General features: G+C 31.8%; 1 protein-coding gene across 1 annotated transcript; it reads left to right on the forward strand.

Annotated features, from left to right (window-relative positions):
- The first annotated feature begins 11,613 nt into the window (after positions 1–11,613).
- LOC145140353 (uncharacterized) lies at positions 11,614–12,603 on the forward strand. Its single transcript, XM_079073870.1, has 2 exons — positions 11,614–11,875; positions 11,978–12,603. Exons 1-2 carry the CDS (start codon positions 11,614–11,616, stop codon positions 12,601–12,603), a joined length of 888 nt encoding a protein of 295 aa, XP_078929996.1.
- The last annotated feature ends 1,237 nt before the right edge of the window (positions 12,604–13,840 follow it).

Consider the following 13,840-nt stretch of genomic DNA (forward strand, 5'->3'; position numbering starts at 1 on the left):
CTCAACAAAATGTCAAAGCACTCAAAAACTCCTTCTTTAGCTCACAAGGCACAAACTAGGGTTAGGGTTTCATAGAAGGATGTTGAAGGGATGGCGGCTGAGAATTGAGAGGGTTTGGGGAAGTTAAAGAGCTTAAATAGGGCTCAAAACCCTCAAATTTAGGTTTGGGTTCTGATCGCGTTCGCCCATCGTACTCTTGGTATGCCCAACATACCATATTAAATCCCACGATCTTCCATGCCTAGTACGCCCAATGTACTCCCTGTATGCCCAACGTACTAGGCTAAACCAAAACCTTCCTAACTTCCAATGGTCGTAACTTCTTCATTCCAACTCCGTTTTCGACAATCTTTATATCCACGGAAAGGTATTGAGGAACCCCACGATATTATCTAGATATCTTGGGCTAAAAACTTCTCGAACAAAAATCCATATTTCATGCAAGAACCCGGCCTATGACTTTTCCCTTTCAACCCTTCGGCCCAAACAAGATTCAAGGGTTAAATATCTTAACCATCATTACGTGCTTCCACAAGGACTAAACTTTACTACTTAAGGCCCAAAGCATTTACACAATCGAATTCTGGTCCATGACCCTGAAATAAGAAATGACCGGAAACAAGGTGTTACAAAAAGAAACCATTCTTTGGATCTTAGTGCTTTCCAGTCATTTGTTGATAGTTTGGGTGTAAATCGGCCTCTTTTTCTTACGTCGAGCAACTACACCTGACCATTCCCCCTTGATATGTAGATGCTCCACATCCCTCTAGGCCTATTTATATTCCCCAATGGCAGTATAGATGGGACTAGCCTTTATTGGAACCGAAGGTGGCCATGTCTTTCTTTGAGAATTTTTCTTCCCAAGGTACTAAGCTAAGTTCGGAGAAAAGGAATAGGGAAAACACTCAAGATTTGTTCAAAATGAAACTTATGGAAAATATGGTGCTCGGTCATGAAGTGATGTCTTGGTTAGAGGAGAATCAGGAGATGCATCACGAAAATTGCGATCTTCGCGATAAATTTAAGAATGTATCTAAGAATGTGAAGCCCTTTGTTACTCCATCCACACGATTGTCTCATAATGTTCATACATTTTGTGATCAGTATGTGAGCCTTTCAGAGAAAGTTTTTGAGTTGGAGAAAGTTGATTATGGTGTTAGGATAGTTCCAGAGGCAGAACTAAATGGTGTTAAAGGTGAGTCGGTGACCCTTCGAGAGGAAAAAGCTATGTTGGAAAGCGAGTTGGTTGATCGCCAACCTTTGGAGGAGGAGGTTTCTTTATTGTAGGGTAAAGTTGTGTCTTTGGAGTTAGAAAAGATTGGTCATCTTGATAAGATTCATATGTTGGAGGAAGTAGTCCAAAATTTGAAGGGTGAACTTAGTGTGTCATCTTGAAAGAACACAGATTTACACGCTAGTGTGACCGGGCTAAGTGATCGAGTGCATAAGTTGGATGTGGAAATGAAGTGGGTGTTATCGAAAAGAGTGGTGAAAGTGGTGGATAAGTTGTTTGTTGACTCATCCTTTTCTGATGCTAATTGATACCTTTAGTCTACAGGTATTGATTTCGGTAAGAGGCAAGGATACGAAACTAGTGATCTGTCTTAACTTCTTGGTTGCGTACGTGCGTTTTTCTTTCTTTCTTTAGATGCATACTGACTACTTTTATGTATTTGGCTAACTTTGTTTAACTCTTGTTGTGTCATCATAATTTCCTCTTTTATACCCTGGTTTATTCTTCTCATTATAATATTACCTTGTATAGTTTCAACCATGCCCATTAAAGTTTTACTTGATGGCTAACCAGTTGGTCGAGGTGAAAGTTTCCATCTAACCGGGCTACGGTTAGTAGTTGTATTTATAGCCCAAAAAGTATTCTTTGTTAGGAGCTTATGTCAATGGTTTTAGTCATCTGATCGAGTTACACTTAAGGAATGATTGCATTTAGTTGGTTATGAGGGTATCCTTGTTCCTGGTAGTGTGTTTCACCAACATGTTGGTGTAGTCGGATGACCGAGCTACACTTATACAAAAAAATTTATTCTTTGGCTAAGCGGGTAGCCTTGGTCAAGGTGTTGCGTTTGACCAATATGTCGGTGTAGTCGACTGACCACGCTACACTTATAAAAAAAATTGTATTTCTTTGGCTAAGCGGGTTGCATTAAACCAACATGTCGGTATAGTCGGCTGATCGAGTTATACTTATAGAATAACTGTATTCTTTGGTTAAGCGGGTATCCTTTGTCAAGGTGTTGCGTTTGACCAACATGTCGGTATATCAAGGATGACCGAGCTACACTTATATAATAATTTTATTCTTTGGCTAAGCGTGTAACCTTGGTCAAGGTGTTGAATTTGACCAACATGTCGGTGTAGTCAGCGGACCAAGCTACACTTAATAGAATAATTGTATTCTTTGGCTAAGTGAGTAGCCTTGGTCACGATGTTGCATTTGACCAACATGTTGGTGTAGTCGGCTGACCGAGCTACACTTAATAGAATAATTGTATTCTTTGGAAAAGCTGGTAGCCCTGGTCAAGGTGTTGCGTTTGACCAATATGTCGGTGTAGTCGGCTGAACGAGCTACACTTAATAAAATGATTGTATTCTTTGGCTAAGCGGGTAACCCTGTTCAAGGTGTTTCATTTGACTAACATGTCGGTGTAGTCTCGTTGACTGAGCTACAATTAATAGAATAATTGTATTATTTGGATAAGAGAGTATACATGGTCAAGCTATTGTGTTTAACCGATTTCATATTATCAAGGATATGAAGGTCACGACAACGATGAGAAATAGTTGTTATGTGTGTATCTGTGTATTTGTGCGTGTTAGAGAGAGGTGGTTGACTGTGACGGTGACGATGATGGAAAGACATAGATAGCGGAAAAAGGAAGACGCGACGATGGGAAACAATGATTGTAAGAGAGAAAGGGTTGATTGTGATCATGGCGATTACAGAAAGATAGATAGGGGAAAAAGAGAAGACAGAATGTGATTGGTGGTGGTCGTAGTCATGGATTTTAGACAGAAGGTGATTGTTTGTAGTCTGATTTGAATGAGTCTCCAATATTTGAATCGTTCAGTTTAAGCTAAAGATAGGGATTTTCCTGAGATACAAATGAAATATTGTGGATTTAATGTGTTTTGGGTCAAAAGGGATAAAATATGTGTCTGAGAGAATAGGAAGATAAGATTGCTAATGTAGAGAAGAAGATGGGAGAGATAGGGGAAATGAGCGGATATAGGTGTTGTAAGTAAGGATTTCAAATTTGAATTTTTATACATTATCGATATATGGACTCCTAGATCACTTGTATATTGAGCATAATATTTTATACTTCTAAAATTTTACGTAATACTTGCCCTAAAGTTGCAAATGATTTATAAGAGTAATACATACATACATACATACATACATACATACATACATACATATATATATATATATATATATATATATATATATATATATATACATACAGAGAGAGAGAGAGGATGGTTCCTTTGACATTCTGGAAAAAATAGAGATACTGAGATTCAACCTCAGCCAGACATTTCTCATTCGTCACTCCAACACTCCAACATATCGGTGTTGTGGGAGATGTATAATTATATACGATTATACATTTTATACGTACATGCATATTCACAAACAACTACGTATATTTCTGTTCACAAAGTAAATAATCATATATGATTATGTTGGTTGCTGGCGGAGGTGGTGGTGGTGACAAAGGCAGCAGTGATGGAGGTGGCGGTGGTGGAGTCGGTTGGTGGTACGGGTGGTGGTGACGGTTGTGTTAGTGGGGAAGGTTGTGTGGGAGAAGGGATGTAGTGGTGCCGTATCATCCATATAAATATACCTCTCATGTCGCAATTGTACGCAAGAGCACTAGAACGACAGATGTGAAATGTGTGGCTGAGATTGAATCTCAATATCTCTATTTTTTCCACAATCTCAAAGAGTGTATACGTGTGTGTGTGTGTGAGTATATATATATATATATATATATATATATATATATATATATATATATATATATATATATATATATATATATATATATATATATATATATATATATGTATGTATAGAGAGAGAGAGAGAGAGGGAATGATCATTTGAGAACTTATAGTTTCACGAGAACCCGAGAACTAAAAGTGGAACGTTGGATCAAAATAAAGGACGATCAAGATGCAAGGTGACGTTTTTGTAAATAATCAGAAAACTAAAAATGTGAGGGCATGTCAAATAAATGATATAGGGGTATTATAGGAAACAAATATATAATTTGGTGTATTTTATTAACATATTTACCATTTAACTAAAGTATACCGAAGATAAAACTGGACAAAACAAAATATATCCCCAATGTCGATTGCGATCTGCCTCAATCGAGCCTCATCGATTCTGACCATATTGTTCTTATATTCTGGTGCCGGCGAGTCCGTCTCCCCCTCATCCGACGTCAGCGAGTCATCTCCTCCACGGTAGACGTCGCTGATGTTCTTGACCACCACAGCAAACGATTTCTTTTATTCATGTAAGTGTGCAACCCTAATGCATTCGTATGCTCCAAAACTCAAATCCATATCGAATTGAACTTTAAATTTTAATAGAATTTTAAATAACAAATTCATATGTGTGCACCATTATTTATATGAATGTTTCTTTGATTCTAAGCTTTTAATTGATTTGATTTGTAAGTATATGTTAATCGTTCAGCCATTGTTAATAATTTGACATTTTGTAATTATTTGTTCTCCATAATTTGTTGAACATCAATTACTAGAATAATCGATCTTTGAAATTCATTTGATCGTAATACTTTATATTATATAATACTTCCGGAACGTTCAATTTATACTAAATTTGTTTGTGATTACTTTATACCAAATTCTATTTTGAAGCCAAAAGTCGTGATTCGTGATTTTTGAATTGGCTGATTATTTTAGTATAATAGACCACTCATCCTTTATTAATCACTTGATTGTTAATCGCTAATTTCATTTTAGTAAATAAATTTATGTAAAAACTAGTTAAAGTCAATTTGCTATTATCGTTATGCAATTAGACTTAATTTGCTCATAGTAATCAGAACCAATTCCTTTGTTTAGTTTTCATTGCTTTACATAATTTCGTTTTTAATAATTATGCTTATGACTTTTATAGTTTATGATCCAAGTGTTAAATATCAATGGCTGGTTGAGTTTATATGCTTATATTCTAATATTATCCGCTCAAAATGATTTGATTTCTCGTTGATAATACATTTTAGTTTCTACTCAAAATGATTTGATTTTTGATTAGTAATACCTTTTAATTTCTCTGGCTATTTCGTCATATAGTTTTAGTAATTATTGAATAATCTTTCGATAATACTTTTAATCCATCTATTTTTTATAGATTTAACTAATGATAATGAAAATTTTATGTGAAATGGGAAAAAGAAAGTTGTCAAAGGTAAACAAGATATTGGCAAAAACCAACATGATTTTTTGAGAAGCTCACTGTTGTACTAATTAATCATGACATGACGTGTAAGGTATAGAGTATTTTTTTGTTTCTTATTTCATGAAAAGAAACTTCATACAAAATTATTTTTCTTTGGCGTACAACATCTTGAAAATGAGATTAATCATCAACTTTTCTATGATAAGACTACAAAATGGCATAGTGCTGATTTTCCTGTCTTACATTCACATGAAAATCACATGAGAATCAAGTATGAATTACATGTATGAAAATTTGCATTTTTATAAAAAATAAAAAAAAAATTATTTTTAAAAAAATATATGAAAATTTGATTTATTATGTTAATTTTAAGACCTTTTTATTAATATTTCCAATAACACAAAAAATTAAACATTAAATGAAATTGTTAAGATAGTGATCAAGACCTTAATGAATTTACTTTGATCTAACGTTCTGCCTTTACTTCTCGAGTTCTCGAGGAAACTATGAGTTCTCAACAGATCTCACCCTTATATATATATATATATATATATATATATATATATATATATATATATATATATATATATATATATATATATATATATATATATATATGTGTGTGTTCTGACTTATTAATATATCAGTCATGTTGTCATATCGTACGTTCCTTAATTTATATACATAACTAATTTAATTATGATATGACAATACTGATGATTTAACTACCATGCAACAATAGTATATATATATATATATATATATATATATATATATATATATATATATATATATATATATATATATATATATATATATATATATGGGAAAAAATGAATATGTGGTTGTTATGTACCTAAGTTTAAGGATAGAACATTTTAAACGACGTAGTTTTAAACAAAACAAATCCAATTTCATCTTCTTTTAATTTTGTTTAATATAATACTATTGAATTGAGTTGAATTATGAAATGAAAAAGATCAAATATATATCTCTTTTTTTTTGCAAAAAAAAATCATTGAAGTTTATATGGAAAGTAAAAAACCAATATTTTATAATGAATATAACTTAAACATTTTCTCCTTCAATTGAAAAACTATATTCAATGATTTGTGAAAACTTTGATTGAGTTATTGCATGTTCTTCTTTTATCTTTTATTCTATTAGTTTTCATTTAAAATTTAATAGGCTTGATTAAATGATCATGATTTTTAATGCTTTAAGTTCTTAGACACAATAAAGAAAAAAAAAACATAAATTCGATCGGTAATGTAGCAAGTCATGTGATTGAGGAAGAATAGTCAGTGAGATATCATGATTAGTTTGGTATGTATAGATCAAAATTACATAGTTTAGAGGGTTCTATATATAAGCTTAGGTACATAACAGCCACATATTTTCTAAACCCTATATATATATATATATATATATATATATATATATATATATATATATATATATATATATATATATATATATATATATCTCCATTCTTAATAAAAACCTCCCCTAAACGCCATGTGTCAGCCTTATAAACAAGCCAATTGACATGTGTTATTCTCTCCACCTGTATACCGAGTTTTTTTCCCGCCCATATGATTGTTTAATATCGTTCAAAATTTAATATCATTCAATATCAAATCAATTAGTAAATCTATTTCCCTAAAGTTCAGCAGCCAAATTTGCGGCAGTTTCAGTTTGCTTATCTCTATTCCTGCAATTGGAAATCAAATGGAAAATCAATTCAAGTCAATTTAGATATCGACCATTCTTAAATCTCGATCGATTCACTTCTCAAATTTTCAATTATGATTCCTTCATCTTCGTTTCTCCCAATCCCTAAACCGTCTCTGCTACAGCTATACTCCATTCACAACGAGTTCTATATATTTATAGCACAAAATTCATAATTTTAGTGTGTGTGTTGAATTTGGTTTTCTGTGAAGGTGTCTTCGTTTATATGTTAAAGATCCAAGTGAAAGTTCAAAGTGATTGAGGAGTGGGTGAGATCATTCACAGGTCATGCTTCTCTCACTCTCTCACTCATTAATGTCTATCTTGCTAATAAATATAGTTGCTAATTGTTTTTTATTTGTTTGATTCAATAGGGTGGGTAGTGTGCATCCCCTAAGCCGGTAAGTTCTTTTGCATAATTCTATAATGCTCATAACATGTTTGATGAAATGCTTGAGGGTTTATTTCTATTTCAAATTACTCAAATTGCATTTTCTTTGAGAATATCTTTATGAATTTTGAGATCCATGATTATTATCTCCCTTCATTTCATCTTCTTAAAGATAGTGATTCGAGGTTGTTTTTTAATTACATTTTTTATGTAAATATTGAATGCATATATATTCTTAAATCATATTTCTTTAAAGTTGTTTAGGCACTGCCACGTAAAATAATAAAGGTAGGTACGTTTCCATTTTAGTTATCATCTGGGTTTGAGAACCTGACGTTTGTTGTATTCTTCTTCAGGCTATGTACAAAAGATGAGTTTAGAATTTTATTATGCGTTAATAGAACATGCACCCCATGTGTTCGGTGAAATGTCTCACCTTTTTTACAAAAGTGCAACCATCTTTATGGGCCTTGAAATGAGTGTTTGGTTCAGGATCATGACCTAAGGAGCTAGGATTAGTAAGTTTATGTCTGGTAAAATCAAAATTATATATTATCCACTCTTAATATATACTAAATTCAGTAGTGAAAGTATGTTTTGGTATATGATTTTAGCTATTTTTCATATAACGCGTCACTGATGATTGAAAAAATTTGCAATACCAAACATGAAGTGTAAACTCAAACCATTTTAAAATTGAAGGATTCTTTGATAATACTATTAAATATTGTAGATATAAAGAAATTAATATTGCTTCAAAATAAAAGTAAGTTGAATCACTTTTGAGTTTTATGTTGTTGCATGAAGTTTTAATATTGGTCATATAACAGATAACAGAGACATTTGATTTGTCATTCTCACATTATTCTACATGAACAACTCATCTGGAGGCTAAAACTTACAAAACTATTTTATACAAGATTTGTTAGCTACATATTTCACTCAACAATGTATCCAATGTATCCTCCTTGTAAGTTTTTTCAATTTATGAGGTTCTTCGCTGCATCTAGCATTTTTTACGCTGTTATTTCGTGTAATTTGGCGGTGGTAACACACAATCTTTCTTAGATGTGGAATATGGCTTAATGTATTCTCTAAAACCATGTATCTTAAAGCAACAAATCTTGAAGTTTATAACGTATCTTTTTTTCTTACACATGTGGTTGACTTTGTGACTTTGGTGAAATTTTCATAGCTATTTTTTACATTTAACCTTATAGTTATATATATTTTTATTGCAGGGAGTTCTTTGTGTTTATAAGTACTTAAACATGGCAAGTGTTATAAACTAAGTTGTCACATGCTAATGAGGTGGTAACTATGTATGGGCCATTAGTTATCATTTATTGCATTGAACTTTCAATTTCAATAAGAATAGCAATTCGTTAACGTCTTTGAGATTATCGATCTATTTTCAATATACAATACTATCACACTCAAAAAAATTTCTCATTATCACAACTTTAAAGGTTATTGGTTCTTATGATTATCAAGTAATATAATAATATTTGGAAACCAAAACTTTTTTTTTTGTTATAAAAGTCTTATGAGGATTTAAAAGTAATTTGAGAATTCTAATCACATTCTAAAACATAATAACTAAGAAATATTGACATAACCATTTTATTGATGAATGTATAGAATTTATTCCGCTAAAACGTACATACAAATAAACATAGTCAGCCAAAATATTAATTTACAATCTAAATATTATTTGTTTTTTGGTTTTATTTATATACATAAATTTGAACATAGATTTGAATATTATTGTTTATTTATTTATGGTAAATCATTTATTATATATTTTTTTATGTGATTATTAAATTACAGATAGTGATCTTAGTGATTGACCCTATTATGTTAGGCTTTATAGTGTTGATATTACACTTGCTAATGACACCTGTCGCTACTGGAATATAGAAAGAGTGTGTATTAGATTTTACTTATCATTTTATAATGAAGTAGATAATAGTTGCTAGAAGTTTGGTTCTATTCTTTTTACTTTTAGCTACATAATGAAGTTCAATTTTGATTTATCTCCTATTACATTATTTTGGTAATTATTTATTTCAGGTTTTATTAAAACAAACCGCAAAGAAGTGATCGGGACTTGAACATATTTGATTCTACTTATATTTAATGTAATCGACTAATTAAAATTTTAATAATTTATTGTAAGTTTTGTTTTAACGAACTTCATCGAGCTTGGGTTTCACAATTAGTTTTTAATTCGAGTTTGACATTTTATCAACTCAGATGCCAGTTTGGTTACACCTTACTTAATTAGTACATATAACATTTGCATTTTATATTGCAAAATTTAATCAATAATTTTGCAACCCAAAATGTGCCAACATGACTTCCCATTCAACACATAAGTATGTTGGTTCAATATGTTTTTATCCTCGGAAAATGTATTTTTCCAAAAAGAAAAGATGCTTAATTTGAGGTCAAATAACTAATCTACAACTCTTAAGAATCATCAAATATGTGACAGTGTTATTTATGTTATTTTAAGTTGTTAACCCGTGTACAACACGGGTTATAACCTAATATATATATATATATATATATATATATATATATATATATATATATATATATATATATATATATATATATATATATATATATAGTGGCGGACATGTATGGGGTAGAAGGGGTCCTATGTCACTCCTCTAATTTAGCCCATAAGTGTCATTTTTTTCTATATAGTGCAACTCCTTCAAAAAAAAAAATATTAGCCCGCTTAATATTGTAGCTGCATTTAAAAAATATATTAGCTCACTATAAATAAAACATTAGCCCATTTAAATTCTTAAACCCAATACCCAATTTTTTCTAGTTGTGGTTGTAGAAATGTCGGCTGAAGCACAATTGTACAAAGCTGGGAAAAAAAGCTCATTTGCTATCTGTGAAGCTGCGACGCAAACACCAACAAGAAGAGAAAAAAAATTTGATTTTTATCCCCAAGCACCATTGGTCCAAGCTATTTCGATTTTGTTCTCTTCAAACCTACAATGAAACAAGAAAGTATTTATATATTTAGGTTTATAAAATTATTCAAATTAGTTGTTTTTTGGTTGAAATTTCTTATTGTTTAGGTGAAATTAGTAGTTGTTTATCTTAAAATTAGTTGTTGAATTGTTGTTACTTGTTAGATAAATAGATTGTTTACTTGTTTGATATTAAATTGTTAGAATAAAATTGGATCATTTTTTGAAAGAACAAGCATCAATAAATTGTTAGAGAATCCTCCAAAAGACCAAGCCCCGATGATTTACGTTCTGAAGGATCCTTAAAAAAGACAATGTCCTTCTAATCAATCATCCCCTTCGGTTTATAATGTAAATCCACAACCTACAACTACTCCAATTACTAGTGTTGAATTAAAAGATCTTCAAAATGACCCGGTGTTAGACCAAAAATTACAATTTACAATCCAAATCAAAGAGATGAGATAAAAAGGGCATATTTGCGTCAAGGACCTTGTCAACCATGGGGTCATACATTCCCTTCAAAGAAAATAGATACAAAAGAAAGACGTTTTGTTGTTAAGTGGTTTGATGACTTTGATTAGTTAAAGTGTAACATAAAAGACAATAAAGCATTTTGTTTATTTTGCTATGTATGTGGAGACATGGCGGGAAAACAAAATGGGAGAGATGCACTTGTTTCACAAGGTTTTGATACTTGGAATAAAAAAATTCAATGAGAGATCATGGGTGGTATTGATAGTTTTCATCACAAAGCACAAGAAAATTGTGATTTTTTATTGAAAGAAAAAAAATCTATTAGTGCAGCCTTCAAGAAGCAAACCAAAATTAAGGAGAGTAACTATAAACTTTGTTTAGGTGCTTCAATTTGGTGTTGTAATTTTTTATTGAAAAATGGTTTACCATTTCGGGGTTATGATGAGTCGAGCGACTCCCTTAATAGAGGGCTTCTCTTTGACTTTTTATCTTCCATGAGAGATCATAATGAAGGCATTTGGAATGTTACCTTAGAAAATGCTCCTCAAAATAATCAAATGACGTGCCCGAGGACTCAAAAGAAAATTGTTGAATGCTTTTCAATAGAGATAATTTTAAGTATTTGCAAAGAAATTAGTAAAGATGTGTTTGCTTTATTGATTGATGAATCTAGTGATGTATCAAAAAAAGAACAAATGGCCATAGTTTTGAGATATGTCGACAACCTTGGAGTGGTGAAGGAAAGATTCATTGGAGTTGTGCACGTGAAGGATACATCCTTTTTGACTCTTAAAGCGGCCATAGATGAAGTTTTTACCCGTAACAAGTTGAGTATGTCCTAGGTAATTAAAACTTTTTTTCCTTGTTATGAACTTTTATTGAATATTATTCGCTTTAATCTTTAATATATTTTTCATCAAGTAAGAGGGCAAGGTTACGATGGGGAAAGCAATATGCGAGGTGCATTCAACGGTCTAAAAGCTTTGATTTTACAAGATAATGATTTAGCACATTATGTACATTGCTTTGCACACCAACTTCAGTTAGTTATTGTGGGTGTAGCAAAGAAGCATGATGGTGTTGAAGACTTCTTTGAGCAACTTTCTTTGGTGGTTAATATGGTAGGTGGTTCATGTAAAAGACAAGACATGCTACCGGAAAGTCAAAGAGAGAGGGTGCAAAAGTCAACTGGAAATGGTGAACTTGAAACCGGAAGAGGGTTAAATCAAGAGAGCTCTCTTGTTCGAGCAGGAGATACAAGATGGGGTTCACATTTCAAAACAATCATAAGTTTGGTGAATTTATTTTCGGAGGTTCTTAATGTTCTTGCTTATGTCGAAGAGGAAGGATCCAATTTAAGTAACCGAAATCAAGCATTTGGTATCTTAAGATATTTCAAGACACTTGATTTCGTGTTTTACTTACATTTGATGTATGAAATTTTACACCTCACAAACTTATTGTCAAAGCATCTTGAAAAAAAGGATCAAGACATTTTAGAAGTGGCTTCTTTGGTTAGAGGGACAATGGAGGCATTGAAGTCTTAAAGAGACATGGGGTTTGCTAAAATTTTATCGAAGGTATTCTTATTTTGTCAAAAACATATTATTAACATTGTGGAGATGACGGAAAATTATGTCACATCGAGAGGCCGTAAGACTAAAGTTACTAACCAATTTCATTTTGAAGTTGAAATTTTCAACACGGTTATGGATATTTAAATCCTAGAATTCGGGGACCGACTTAGTGAACTTAGCACCCAATTAATAGAATATATGGGGGCTTTGAGCCCTTATGATTCATTTGCTAAGTTTGACAAAAACAAAGTTGTTAAAGTTGAGTGAGTTGTACAAAAATGATTTTGATGATGCAGAAAGGATGCAACTTAATGGTGAACTTGAGATATATTATCACGCTTTTCATAAAGATGAACGGTTCACTAGTTTGCAAGGATTTTCCAACCTTTCTCGTTTGATGGTGGAAATGGGGATACATCGGTCTTATCCTACGGTTTATAGGTTGTTGAAGGTGGTTTTGGTTTTAACCATCGCGACTGCAACAGTCGAAAGAGGTTTTTCTGCGATGAAGTATTTGAAGACGGACTTGGATAACAAAATAGGTGATGATTTTTTGAACGATGCCAAGATTTCTTATGTTGAAAAAGAAGCCTTTATGAAAGTGAAGATCGAAGATGTAATGGATCGGATTCAAAAAATGTATACCTGTAGATGTCAAATTTAAATATTAAGAAGTAATGGATCGGTTTAATGTACTAGTACTTTAAAAAAAATTATGTTGTTATATTTAGACGGAAAACAAAAAATTATCCTATTGCTATCATAATTTATGTGTCCGCCACTATATATATATATATATATATATATATATATATATATATATATATATATATATAGAGAGAGAGAGAGAGAGAGAGAGAGAGAGAGAGAGAGAGAGAGAGAGAGAGAGAGAGAGAGAGAGAGAGAGAGGTTCAAATGTTATAGATAACTATTGTGTGGATGAATGGACCAATCATAAATTAGCAAAAATTAAATAATTTAATAAAACAATAAGGGTAATTTAGTAAATGACTTATAAATCAATTAATTTTATTTAAAATTAGAGCGTAACTTTGTTTGATATTAACCCTATTTATGTTAATATATTTACCATCATACGCCCCTCAATCGTCCCACTACTTGTAGGGGCACACAATGTCGTCTTCCTTCCTTCCCCTCCATTGCCAATACCCAAACCAATTCTTCATATCGTCACCACAACCCTCTT

This window comes from Lactuca virosa, chromosome 9 (assembly GCF_052849685.1).
Source record: "Lactuca virosa cultivar CGN04683 chromosome 9, Lactuca_virosa_CGN04683_v6, whole genome shotgun sequence".
In the NCBI taxonomy this organism is placed as follows: domain Eukaryota; kingdom Viridiplantae; phylum Streptophyta; class Magnoliopsida; order Asterales; family Asteraceae; genus Lactuca; species Lactuca virosa.

What these genes read in the sequence shown, in the direction of transcription:
- LOC145140353 (XM_079073870.1), top strand. Translation starts at nt 11,614, where the DNA reads ATGACGTGCCCGAGGACTCAAAAGAAAATTGTTGAATGCTTTTCAATA. An exon ending in CATAGATGAAGTTTTTACCC is followed by an intron (nt 11,876 to 11,977) that starts GTAACAAGTTGA and finishes TTTTTCATCAAG; the next exon opens with TAAGAGGGCAAGGTTACGAT.